This window comes from Muscardinus avellanarius (genome assembly GCF_963383645.1).
Source record: "Muscardinus avellanarius genome assembly, chromosome: X".
NCBI classification, from domain to species: domain Eukaryota; kingdom Metazoa; phylum Chordata; class Mammalia; order Rodentia; family Gliridae; genus Muscardinus; species Muscardinus avellanarius.
In genome coordinates this window covers 20,062,472-20,075,852 of record NC_137792.1, presented here as the reverse complement: position 1 = coordinate 20,075,852, position 13,381 = coordinate 20,062,472, and the positions used below count along the sequence as shown (strand labels likewise).

The following is a 13,381-nucleotide window of genomic DNA, read 5'->3' as shown; positions in this document are numbered from 1 at the left end:
GTTCCTGGAAACCCTTCTACTTCTTGGCTACACTCCCAGTCCTATTTTATACTTTTTTATTTGGAAACAGGGTCTCCTAAGCCAGCTTGCGGCTGGCTCTGAACCTGTGGGATCCTCCTGTCTCTGCCTCCCAAGTGCGGGGATTACAAGTGTGTGCCACTACGCCCAGCAAGACTACTGATTTTAACATCTGTTTTCCACTTATTATATTTTTGTTAGATTTTATTTCTTTGATTTTTTGTTGTTGTTGTCATTGTTTAAAATCTCTTCCTCCACAGGAGTCAGCTTGGACCCTTTCTTGCAGCCCAAGGGCAGTGCATAGTGAGACTCATACCACTGTAGATATGGCATGCTATAAGTGAGCATATGCAGTACTTCTCCAGGGTCTAGATGTGTATCAGCTCATTATTGGATGTATTGTATACAGTCTCAATGATCTTCATTTTGTGAATACAACACTCAGCACCAGGAGAATCTCCTCACACTGGCCTCAGAGTACATTACTTGTTGCTTCCTTGCACATGGACTTTTTGTGTAGCAGTATTGGGAAGAGGCTTCAAAATGTATTAATGTACCAGTATTGGGAAAGATTTCAATTTTCAAAATATATCTTTGGTAGTAAAAAAAAAAACAAAAACCCAGTGCTTCACGGAAAGGACTGCTGGATTCCAGGCATTGAGGGGCATTTGTAATACAACAGAGATAGTCCCAGGGCCTTTTTATCATTGTAAAGATAAGATTTCCCAAGGTTGTGGAAGGATGCTATAAACCTTCAGGAGATCCCAGACTTCGATAATCATGTGAGGATGCCATATACCTTCAAGAGATACCAGAATCTGATGAGCAACTTAACACATTTTGGAGTGTAACAAAAGACGTGGGGGTCTGTGCCAGAGACAGAACTTACCCCCCACTGCCCCAGAGCAGGTGAATCTAGTCAGATCAAAAGACTGGTTATAAGAATACTCTGTGTCCAGGAATCTTCGGTGACTTTGTTTCAGGTCACCCCCTATATTATTCTGTAATAGTATAGGGCTGTAACTATATTCTTTATTTCTATCTTTGTAATAAACTTATTTAAATCTTCAGCAAGAATCCAGACGAGTGCATATTGATCCTGGTCTGGACAAGAACCCGTGGTTATGGGAATAGTTTCTGGGAGCCTAACAGAGGTCCCTGGGAACAGTTCCCCAAATAATAACAGTTTAAACAGTAACATTTTGTATACAGTACGGGTCAATCTTAGTTTTGGCAGCAGGGCATCCCAACTTACACTTCTGCTTCATGTGGTAGGATTTTGTCTTGTGGCACTTATGCCAGTTGTCTAAGAAATGCCCATTGCTTAGCTCTGGCTGTAAATATTTGAATATGAAATAGATTTGAAATTTTCTAAAAATAGTTAACCATGATATATAGAAATAAATAAATGTGTTAATTAACCATGATATAGAGAAACGTGTTTCATTACCACCTGTATTCCATAAACAGGCAATCATTTTGACTTGCTACTTCAGAACTATCATCTGTAATATTTTATTACTGATCTATGATCACTCAAGTGCCTAAGTCTATATTCTTTTTTTGTTTTCTTTTGCAAAGGAGTTCAGTATTTATGTCAAAGAATTTCTCAAGGATTTTGGGACTCTCCTATCATTTTCTGTAGTCATTTACAGGAAAATATAGAAAAATTTGACAGCAAGCCGAGGTGAGCCACTGCGGAACAGCCAGGCGGGATTTCTCCGCGCAGAGAGCATCTAAAGCTCCCAGTGGCTGAGCTCAGCACACGCTGCAGGGATTCAGAGTGGAAATCAAAACCAAGAAGAAAAACACCAGCCCCACAGCCGAGGGCGTAGCAGCGGCACCATATTGCCACCGGCAGCAGCACCGAATTCAGCGAGGCCAGTACAGCTACATCTGCGTACTCAAGAACAGTGAGTCAAATTGCGGGCCACAGAGGAGAAATCCCAGTACTGTACTCCCTGGGACTTGACCCAGTGGGGGAGGGGCGGTGGCAGAGATATCACACCATAGGAGAACGTGCAACCTGGCACCCCCCACAGTCTAAAGCAGCCTCTATTGACTCTCTGGGTCGGAGTCTCTGTGATAAAACCCAGTAAAGGAGTAGTGGGGTCTGAGATACTACTGACTCGAGATCCAGAACACCTTAAGTGAAGTCATAGTGACCCAAGGGAAGAACCCAGAAAATGCACAAACTTCCGAAATCATGGGAAAGAGGAATAATACTGCAGCAATAAATGCTCACAACCCCACAACATCAGAACCCGATAAAACTGAAAATCAGAGATTTCTAGAAGATCAAATCAGGAAAATAACTGTAGAAATAATAGAGGTGCTTCGAAAAGAACTCAGAGAGAGCCAAAAAGAGATAAAGGATGCAATTAATGAAGTAAAGGCCTCAATTCAAAGCACAAACAACCGATTAGAACACATGGAGAACAGAATCTCACTCTTAGAAGATGAGCAAACCAAAAATAAATGCATAATTTCTAATCTAGAAAAAAATAACCGACAGCAGGAATCTGATATTGAAGAAGTATGGGCCCATTTTAAGAGAGCTAACCTAAGAATAATTGGAATAGAGGAGGGAAAAGAAAGTGAAACCAAAGGGATCAACAATCTCTTCAAGGAAGTAATAGCAGAAAATTTTCCAGACATAGAGCAAGAGGTCGATACACAGGTCCAGGAAACTTATAGAACTCCCTTTAGACAGGATCGGAGAAGAGGATCCCCATGCCACATAATTGTCAAAATGACCAATGTGGAAGCCAAGCAGAGAATCTTAAAGGCAACAAAAGCAAAGGGCCAAGTGACATTCAGAGGCAAACCAATTAGAATCTTTCCAGACTTCCCAAACCAAGTCATGAGAGCCAGAAGCGCTTGGAGTAACATATTCCAAACTCTGAAAGAAAACAACTTCCAGCCAAAAATTTTCTACCCAGCAAAACTTTCTATCAAATTAGATGGAAAAATAAGAAGCTTCCATGACAAACAGAAACTGAAGGAATTTATGTCTTCAAAACCAGCGCTAGAGAAAATACTCAAAGAGATTAACTACAAAGAAGAAATAGGTAACACACACCAGAACCAGAGAAACAAGAGTTTCCATCCAACAGACAACTAAGATTGGTTATCTGTGGAGATTCATTATTTATGTTAGTCTTTTACCTATCTCTAAATTGTATTGTTTGCCTTTATTGTTGTTAATTTTTAGGATTTCTAGTTGGAATATTAATATACCTTCAGATTTAGCATTTGGAAATATTTTATCCCATTCTATTAGTAACTTTTAACTCTGTTTACATTGTCTTTGGATATACAATATTTTTTTTATTTTTTAGGGAGTTTGTATATTCTTCTGTTGCCTGTGCAATTGAAATCATAACCAAGAAATCACTGCCAATTTCAATGTTGTGAGGTTTAATGACCCAGATTTTCTCATAAAAGTTTATAGTCTTAAGATTTATATTTAGGTCTATTATCTATTTTGAGTTAATATTTGTATATGGAATTAGGTAAGGGTCCAATTTTATTCTTTTCCATGTAATTATTATTTTTAACAATATTTAGTTAAAAGATTAATATTTCCACCACCAAATGTTCGTGGAAACCTTGTCAAAAATAACTTGACAATATAGGGAAGAATTTAGCTCTAGGCTTTTATTTAACTCCAATGGTTCATATATCTGCCTTTAGAATAGTACTACACTGTTTCAATTATTGTAGCTTTATATGGTTTGAAATCAGAAAATATATATCTTCTATCTTTGTTCTTTTTCAAGATCATTTTGGGTACGTAGAGTCCATATTCCATATTAGGATAGATTTTTTTCTGAAAAATAAATATATAAATATATGATAGTTTCACCTAAAAAATAGAAAAAATATTCTCTGGTAAGAAAGAAAGCAAAAAGAAATATTGACATGTTATCTTTAAGTCATCAAAAGCTTGGTATCAGACAAATGAAACTGTTATGTGAGATTATCATTTTTAATTTTAGATAAATTGCCATAATACTAGATGTCAACTACTAAGCCAAGCATAGGAGGGAGGGATAGGGAGAGAATCGGGTGGGGATTGGGTGGGGGCTGACTGGGAAAAGTGTGCATGTATGTCTACAAAAGTATGTATCCTACTATGATGTATGAATACAGTGCACCAATTAAAAAAATTTTGTCCCACTAGAGAATTCTAAAATTATTTAATATGCATATGGTTTGATAGTTTGCGGGTAGCCTCAGAGATTAAAAAGCAATAAAAAGATGATACATTGATTTTGTTATAATTCCTCTCTCCTGGAAAACTAAACCTACAAACACAGAAATGAGACTTTTCCCACCCATCTTCTTTTTCCCTAAAACATTTACATTAGAAAAATTTTAAATGTAAAATATTTCTCTTTTAAAAGCTTAGTAAGACTCTTACTAATTTTACAACCCAGGAATGTTTTCTCTTTAGATGAAGCAATTAACTAAGACAGAAGGCCACCCCAATTACCAGGGGGAATTTAGGAATAACTGTGTAACAAATTGTGCCATCAAATTATTTTATTTTAGGACTAGTTATCTTTTATCTTAAGAATGAGCAATTAATAGGTTGCATTTACTTGACTATATAAATGCAAGAAATTTGTTTTTGATTTCTCTTTAACAGATTGCCTATATTATTAATCATATTACAGTTTAATGATTACTAAATAATAAAACTTTTCTTTCTTTCCCTCACTTGACAATGTTGAATTTTACCTAATCCCTTTGATCCTGTAAAACAATGAAAGCTAAGAAATAACCCTCTACTCATTCTGTATTTTCCCAAAGAAAGGCTTGCTGCAATAAACCTCTCTTGCCTATTGACTTAGATAAGACTCTTGGATTCCTTCTTGTTTATCTCTGACAAAGCTAGACTCAGATCCTCAATATTCCCTTTCTTTGTCTTGTACTTGATTAACTAAACTGCTTATCATTGATTAATCAAACAAAATACTTATTAACCAAACTTCAGTTAAGCTTTTCTGCTTTCTCCAGACTCCTAAATTTTATCCCAACCTCAATCTCAGCTAGCATACCATGCCTCTTGAAAATAGGTAGGCTTCAAAATAAAACATTCTCTAATCTGTCATCATACCACACCCCATATCATCCCACTTTTTCATGATTTAATTCTTTGTGTTTACTCCTCTCTATAAAATAAGTTCCAATATTCTATAGCACTATAAGGTTACTATTATTGACAGTAATTAATTGAATATTTTAAAGTGGCTAATAGGATTAAATATTTCTAGCATGAAGAATTTATATATGAGATGATAGATATGTTATTTAACCTGATATGTTTATACATTGTATATATGTATTGAAATGCCACACTATACCTTAATAAATATATACAATTATCCTGTATAATTTAAGATAAAAAAGAAAAATTTACAAAGGAAAATATTTTTGCCTATTATGATACTTGCTAATCTTATATTATAGCCACAGTTCTTCCTATTGCAACAGTCCTCCTCCCTCTATTTTTAAAGCTCATTTTCCTCCAAGCAATAATTATTTTTAAAGAAAAACCTTTTCTTATCGAGACTGAAGTCATTTTTGACATATATCTTATAAAGAGGGATTTTTGAGTCAGAAAGATACTTTTTCTAATTATCTCTTAACACATTTGACATAATTTAATGGGGGTGAACTCTCATCCCTTTTACCATAATCTGTTGGTTAAGAGCAAGTCACAGCTCTAACCACACTCAAAAACAGCACAGTAGGTGGTAAAGCTAATGGGATTCTGTCAGCCATATTCTACTGCCTGGACCTTAATGTTTCATGTCCCTACCTTAGGCAAAATGAATTCACCCCCCCCTCTAAGATCCCAAGAAATCTGACTCCATTACAACCTTGGCTCAAAATACAGGTCTCATTTAAAGAGGTCTAGGTGCAGATGATGAGTCACTTGGGGCAGAGGGTAGTTCATTATCACACTAGCAGAACCCAATGAATTTCCCTATCTGTATGTAGATCTCTGAAACATCTGTCCTAAAGCATCCAGTGTACAATGATGGGATTGGAATAGGAGAGTACCTATAGATATTTCACTTATTTATATATATTTTCTCCCTTCTAATTCTTAGCTATTGAAATCTTTTATATTCTCAAAGAAGCACCTACTTGATGCTGTGTTATCTTCTTTCATATCATAAAATAAGATGGAAGATTACCAAATTTGTTTTTAAATAGCATAGCTTATACTCTTAAACTGGATATACAGTGACAGATGTGTAATTAAATTAGTGATTCATATACTTATATCCTGAATCAACTTAAATATTCCATTAAAATGAACAAGAATCAGAAATTAACTAGAAATGAAAAAATTATGAACCAGTGAATAAATAATGAATGAGAAAATGAATGTGGAGGATCACCTACTGTTACTCCAGGTACTTTTCCTGCACCAAATCTCTGTTGAACTTCCCGGGTCTTCCTTCCAGTCTGCGACCTCATTATAACCATAAATTCCAATATTTCCTTCTTGGAAAGGTGGTTGTCTGAAGATCATGCCTAGAAGAATAATCAAATGGCCAGTCTTGGATAATCCTTTGCCACCACTTGGACTACCCTTTTTGAGGAGGTCTAGCTTTTTGACAAAAGCATAGAAATAATGACTACTCAGTTCCACTTCCTTCTATTTGAGGCCAAAGACCATCTTTATTTGCTTAAAATAGCAAGACAATATCTTTCACTCCAAAAAAAATTTTTTTTGACTGGTCTGGGGATGGAACCCAGGGGCATTCAACCTCTGAGCTACACCCCCTGCCCAATTTTGTATTCTTTATTTTGAAACAGGGTCTCACTGAGTTGCAGAGGAACTCACTAAGTAGCTGAGGCTGTCCGCGAACCGTGATCCTCCGGTCTCAGCCTCCCAAATGCTGGAATTACAAGCGTGCACCACCACACCCGGCTTCACTCCAAAATTTGATGAAAATGTAAAAGAAGGATAAAATAAGTGTCTCTGATAATATAAGGCCTGAAGACATTAATTTAGGAAACTATGAATCGGTCTAACATGTTTAGACCAGAATGGCAGTGGTATTTGTAAATATTTTTAATTCTTTATACTCTTCCAACTTTAACCCAATTTGCATTCTACTGTAACTTTCTTATGAGAAAAATACATTTTTCATCAAGATCAACAAGCATTGATTTCAATTCTATATTAATCATAGCAACAAGTGGTAAATAATATAGTTCCATTAGGAAGAAAATAGTTATAGAAACATACTTTAGAATTCTAAAGGGGTGAATCTCTGTTCTGTCATGGAAATATTCTGCATTCATTTTACTAAATGACAAGGTCAAGAGACAGAGCAGTATGTGCATGTTTATCCATGTATGTTAAAAATTCAGTATATTTTCATATCACTTCTATATATGTAAAAGCCTCAGATCAGCTTTAAGATAAAAAACACCAGATTGTTAATTGTGGTTATTTCTGAAGAATGGGGCTGAATTGTGAGGGAAGGAAGAGATTGTGGTTTACTTGTATTGTTATTTTTTTGTGGTACTGGGGGTGAAACCCAGGGGTTTTTCTACCTCCGGGCTATACTCCCAGATCTGTTATATTTTATTTGGAAACAGGGTCTCACTAAGTTGCTGAGAGCCTCACTAAGTAGCTGAGGCTGGCTTTTTTTTTCTTTTTTGGTGGTACTGGGGTTCCTGGAAGCCCTTCTACCTCTGGGCTACACTCCCAGACCTATTATATATATAATTTTTTTTTTTTTAATTTGGAAACAGGGTCTCTTAAGCCAGCGAGGCTGGCTCCAAATCAGCGCGATCCTCCTGTCTCTGCCTCCCAAGCACAGGGATTACAAGCGTCACGCCCGGCCTGAGGCTGGCTTTGAACATGTGTGATCTTCTTCTCTCTGCCTCCCAAGTGCTGGAATTACAAGTGTGTGCCATCATGCCTGGCTTGTTATTATTATTATTTTTTTTTTGCTATAAGTATACTTGTACTATTGCCTTGTAATTAAATATTTAAATATATATAACCAGAAAAACAATAGCTGTTCATTATACAGATAACGTAAGTGCCAGCTTATACAACAGACAATAATTTCAACTGAATGGCTTAAAACAACAAATGTTCATGTCTCATATATACAAAATATGAAATGAGTAGGTAATATTTTCCACTGATTGATGATCTAGAGATATAGGATGCTTGCCACATGTAGTTTCATATCTCAACATGGGCTCTTAATGGCTGATATTTCAGTGACAAAGGCAGTAACATAATCTTTCCCAACTACAGTAAGAATTAATAACCACCTCATGCCTGGTGGAGTTACTAAGAAGGCCAAATTTGTGTTGAAATTATCTAATGATTTCAATAGCCTATGAGGTAGTGGGTACTTTATAATATAGGATTTCACCCAATTTTCAAAAGGAACCTGTAAAATTTTCCTTACTCAGTAGTACCTTTCTTACTACAAAGGAACCTTTCTCACTTAGAGAACCTTTTTGCACTGACCTTGCCAGTAAATTCAAGAGTCTCAGTAGAATAAGATTTTGCTCCTTTCTGTTTGTGCAAGGTGAAAATCTCAAGTTGTGAATCCTGCAAACCTCAACATAACTGAATCTTCAGGATACTTTTATCATTGCTATTAAGCACAAGGAAAAAACTTTTCCCTGGCCACTTACTGTGAAAAGAGGCAGAAGACAGATTATGAATTATTTGTATCTTTGCTTTTTAATAATGGCATATTTCCCATAAACATTATTCCCCTCTTAGAAGGAATTTGATGTGGTTTGAGGAATTCTGACTCAGTAGATGTTTTCTGTATAGTGATTCCCATGTCCTTTCCTCAATTTAAACTTATGATTGAGACTTGGTTTTGATCATCTTGGTAAGCTCATCAATCAACTTTAGGTGCTAGACTCAATTTATCCCTTTAAAATCTTACTGACAGTATTTGAGTTGTTCAGAAATTTCTCTCTTGAAATTCAGTTACACTGGAGGAACTGGTGTATTCCATGTAAAATCAGAAATAACATTATAATCGTCAAATCATTTGGAATATACTTTGAACATTTTGTAGAGACATATGATGGAAGGGGCTTATGGTAATCAAGCACCTACATTTCACTGTCAAGTATTTCCTTGTGAGAGATGGGACCTTCAAGAGCACCTTTAGAAAGTTGGAATGCTCTAAGTATAAAGGTGGGCAGGTGATTATGGACCACTTGTATTACAGAAAGCAAAGGCACATCCTTCAGAGAAGGCAGTGAGAACTGATTGGCAGATAAATTTTGAGTTTGGAAATGAAGGCACATTGGAGAACTCAAGAAAAAATAGGCTGTCATGTGAGAAAACACAGGTACAGGATTCACATGCCAGCATGTGTGCAAAGTCCACTTTCATGGGAACCTGGGCTAGGGACAGGAACATTCTCAGAAAATGAAGCCTATAAACAATAGACTTTATAGTCATATTCACCATATTTCTTTAGGCCTACTTTTAGTATTTTGGCTAGAGAATCATTTATTGTTTTGTCTATAATCCTTTTTGAAAAAGTAAGAGGAATAGTGAATTAAGAGACAAAAGATCTCCCTCAAATTAGGAGTAGAAAAGTATAGGCACTAGAAAAATTCCAGCCAATTTGGATCCGAGGTTAATTAGCATCTCTGTCACTTATTAGACATGTGAACTTAAGAAAATTACAAGTACTATAAATTATATCTGGTAACCTTTGTCTTATAGGACTATTGGAATATCTGCAATAGAATATGAAGCACTTTGCAGAGCTATTGGAATATCTTTTGTCTTTAGTGAATGGCAGTTACCATATGATTACCATAGATGGTAACACACTCTCTGGGAGATTTCTTTTTATTAATTTAAGAGAATATATAGCTTTCTAGGATGAGTAACATAAAATTATTCCATAATGCCACTTAGCAAGTAAGTTCAAATGAAAATTTCCTAATATGAGGTTAAATTATTTAATTTGAAATGTGGGGAGTCTTCAAGAGTTGGATTTAACTTAAAGTTCTAAAATTTGTATCAAGGGCCAACAACTGTCCTCCCAGGCACTGTTCTATCCAAGTCATGCCCATTTTCCTTTATTTTATAATCATCAAACATGGGGCTCTGCATTAACATTTTCAAAATTACACACATGATAACTTAATTAAAATGTTCTTTTAAAGCATTGATATAACCTGGGTGCATTGGTGCATGCCTGTCATCTCAGTACTTGGAAGGTTTAGACAGGAGGATTGCAGGTATGAGGACAGCCTTGGCAAGTAGTGAGACCCTCATCAACCTAGCATGCGCCTGCTTCAAAAATAAAAATAAAATAGTTCTGGGAATGTATCTCAGAGGGAGAATACCCCTGGATTAAACCTCAACACCACACACAAAAAAATAAAACATTGATATCTAAACTGGGTATGGTGGTGCACACCTGTGATCCCATACTTGGGAGGGTGAGAAAGGAGGATTGCAATTTCAAGACCAGCTCCAGCAACCTACTGAGATGCTAACTTAAAAATAAATAAAATAAAAAGGGCTGAGGGTATAGATCATAGTAGAAAGGTTCTGGGTTCAATCTCCAGTACCCCCCATAAACACACAGTAAAAAAAATATTAATTTCTACTTGTCTTAGTTCAGGGCAAGAGAACTTCCAGGCATCTCACTTCAAGGGAGTTTCACCCTGATTTCTCAGATATTTCCTGGAAATACTGTGCAGAAAAATATCTGGATTGTATTGTATGTTCATAACAATGTTAATAAGAATCCAGAATACCATCTATTTATGCCCCAGGAAAAGGTTTTTCTCTGGTTTATTTATAATGCTACATTAGCTTCTTAGGCACAGGTTTCTATTCCACTGTTTTGTTCTGCCATGCTGACACACACTATGAATGTCTGGTCTCTGTTCTTCAGACTTCTACTTTCATCTAGTCTACTACCCAACTTAAACTTATAGTTATCCTTCAGTATTTTGGGGGAACTGGTTCCCCCCTCATGATACCAAAACCCATGGATGTTCATGTCCCTCATATAAAATAGTATAATATTGATATAATTTATTCAGTCCTCTTATTTATTTTAAATAATGTGCATATGACTTATATCTAACATAATATAATTGCTATGTAAGAAGTATTGTAACCATATTATTTAGGGAATAAGGACAAAAATATACATATGTTCAGTACAGATGCACTTTTCCAAATAATTTTGATCTGTGGTTGACTGAGATTATGAATGTGGACCCTACTGATACAGAGAGCCAAATGTGTATACCACTGAGTGGCTCGTAGTTTCCCAGAGTCTTAAAGGTCCATTCCTCAGGGAATTTTCACCATTAATTTTAGCTTGAACCCCCCCCCCCCACACACACACTTTCCCCAAATCTCTTCTTACTCCCTTCTTATTCCTTTTATGTTGCTTGTCCTTTAGGCCTTAGAAGGTACTCTGCCATGATCTTTATATGATTACTGTTCCGTGACTATAAAATTCCAGTCAGGGGCTTGAGTATTTTGTATCTTACTTTCCACATTTCTAACAAAATGAAGTTCAAAGAGCACGTGCTCAATTAATACTAGGGAAAGAATGAGCCAGTACACATGAAGTTTAGTTCATTTGCATTTATTTTCCCTATATTTTTTATTAAGCTAAAGGAATCTATTTTTTATAACAAACTGAAATTGAAAAATGAATCTAAAGACTCAACATTTTTTACTCCCCCCTCTATATCTTGCTCTCCCATGTTTTACTGCCAAATTCTTCCACATTTTCATGGAATTGCCTATTCCACTACCATGCTTGCTTTTTCTGGTTCACTAAGTATGAAAGATTAACCAATTTGTTTTACAAGATAATAAATCCCCCACTCTTAAAACTGTTCAACAGCAATAAATGTATATTAAGAGGCATTCATAATTTTAGATTTTAAAGTTATTGAAACCTATTAAAATAAATAATTGAAACACAAAACAAAATAAATGAGAGCTAAAATATTATGTATACAAGACAGGAACACAAAGATGATAGACATTGTGTTCTCTTCAGACCCAACCTGACCTTCCACTAAGGATGATCATTGTTCTTTTCTTCCACTAAGAAAACAATCTTCCTCAGACTTCAACATTTGAAATATAACCTAGGATAAAAGGAAAGAAAGGTAAAATTCCAAGTTACTAATACAGAGCAGGAACACAAAGATGATATGTACTTATTCCCTCCAGCCTCACAGTCGCCCTCCACTGTTAGGAGGTTGATAGACCGTTTTAGACGTTTTTAACTAAAAACTGAAGAACCAACCTTATATTCACTTAGCATGGGAGAAGCTGCTGGATACCACCTTAGACTGTGAGCTGGCCACAGTAGTATAGTGAGCTCTGGCTGCTACTCTGGCTCGAACTCTCTCTTCTTCATCTTACAAAGCTTCTTCATAGCAGCCCGGGAAGGCACTAGGGGTAGTACTGTGAATCTTGGCTGGTTTCAGCATAGGCTCTCGGACCCCACATGAATTTATAGCGTGGAGGATTACTGTGGGGTATCACCTGCTGCTTCAGATACTTCAGCTGCACCAAACCTTCAGTGATAACCTTCTTGGGCTCCCCATAGATGAAGTGCTTCTTATCAGCGTAGACACCCATGGTATTCAGCACTTTTCAGATCTCTTCTTCAGGGGCACAGTTGCCATTCATGAAGATCACGCTCAGTGCAATTATTAGGAGGCCAGTCTTGGGCATGTTCTCTCCTTCACTCATTGTTGTATCACGGGTGTTGTCTAGTTTGCTGACAAGGGCATAGCAGTGCCTGATGGGATCCACTTCCTTCAAATCAATACCAAATGCCAGCTCCATGTGTTCAGAAGCTCTCTTGAGGATCTCATTAAAGCGATGTTTGTGCTGTGTGATGATAAACTTCAGCATGTCTGCCTTTGTAATTGGCTCTTTATTTTGATATTTCTGTATTAGGAACTGCACCAGTAAAACCACTTTCTTGTTTAAAGGATTTTTTTTTGCCAGCAAGACTTGATTATCCTGAGAGGAATCTGAGCTATCATCTTGGTTTTCAGTACCTTTCTCTGGATTTAGTTCTGAGGTAGCCGCCTTAGTATTAAAGGTAGATGAGGATCCCTGAGACACCATAGTACTAGGTATGTCATCACCAGAAACATTCTTGGCAGAGGAGGGCACTTTTTTCTCAGTTGCCGTGACCTGAGCAGCCCCAGCCCCTGGCTTGCAATACGGGCCTGATCGTGTTTTGCATGAACCCTGAGCTTACTCTTCTGACCTCAAGGCATGATAACTATGGTAGGGATACTAGGCAGTAGTGCAAGCAGTTGTATT

At 36.6% G+C, this 13,381-nt stretch overlaps 1 protein-coding gene across 1 annotated transcript in view; it reads right to left on the bottom strand.

Moving 5' to 3' along the window:
• Positions 1-13,180, bottom strand: part of LOC308278803 (melanoma-associated antigen B18-like) — a gene marked incomplete at both ends in the record, with an annotated part of 33,141 nt that extends 19,961 nt beyond the window's left edge. The window contains 2 exon segments of the mRNA XM_080718816.1: positions 12,602-12,697; positions 12,701-13,180. Of these exon segments, the coding sequence (XP_080574942.1) occupies positions 12,602-12,697; positions 12,701-13,180 (576 nt within the window).
• Between the last annotated feature and the right edge of the window lie 201 nt (positions 13,181-13,381).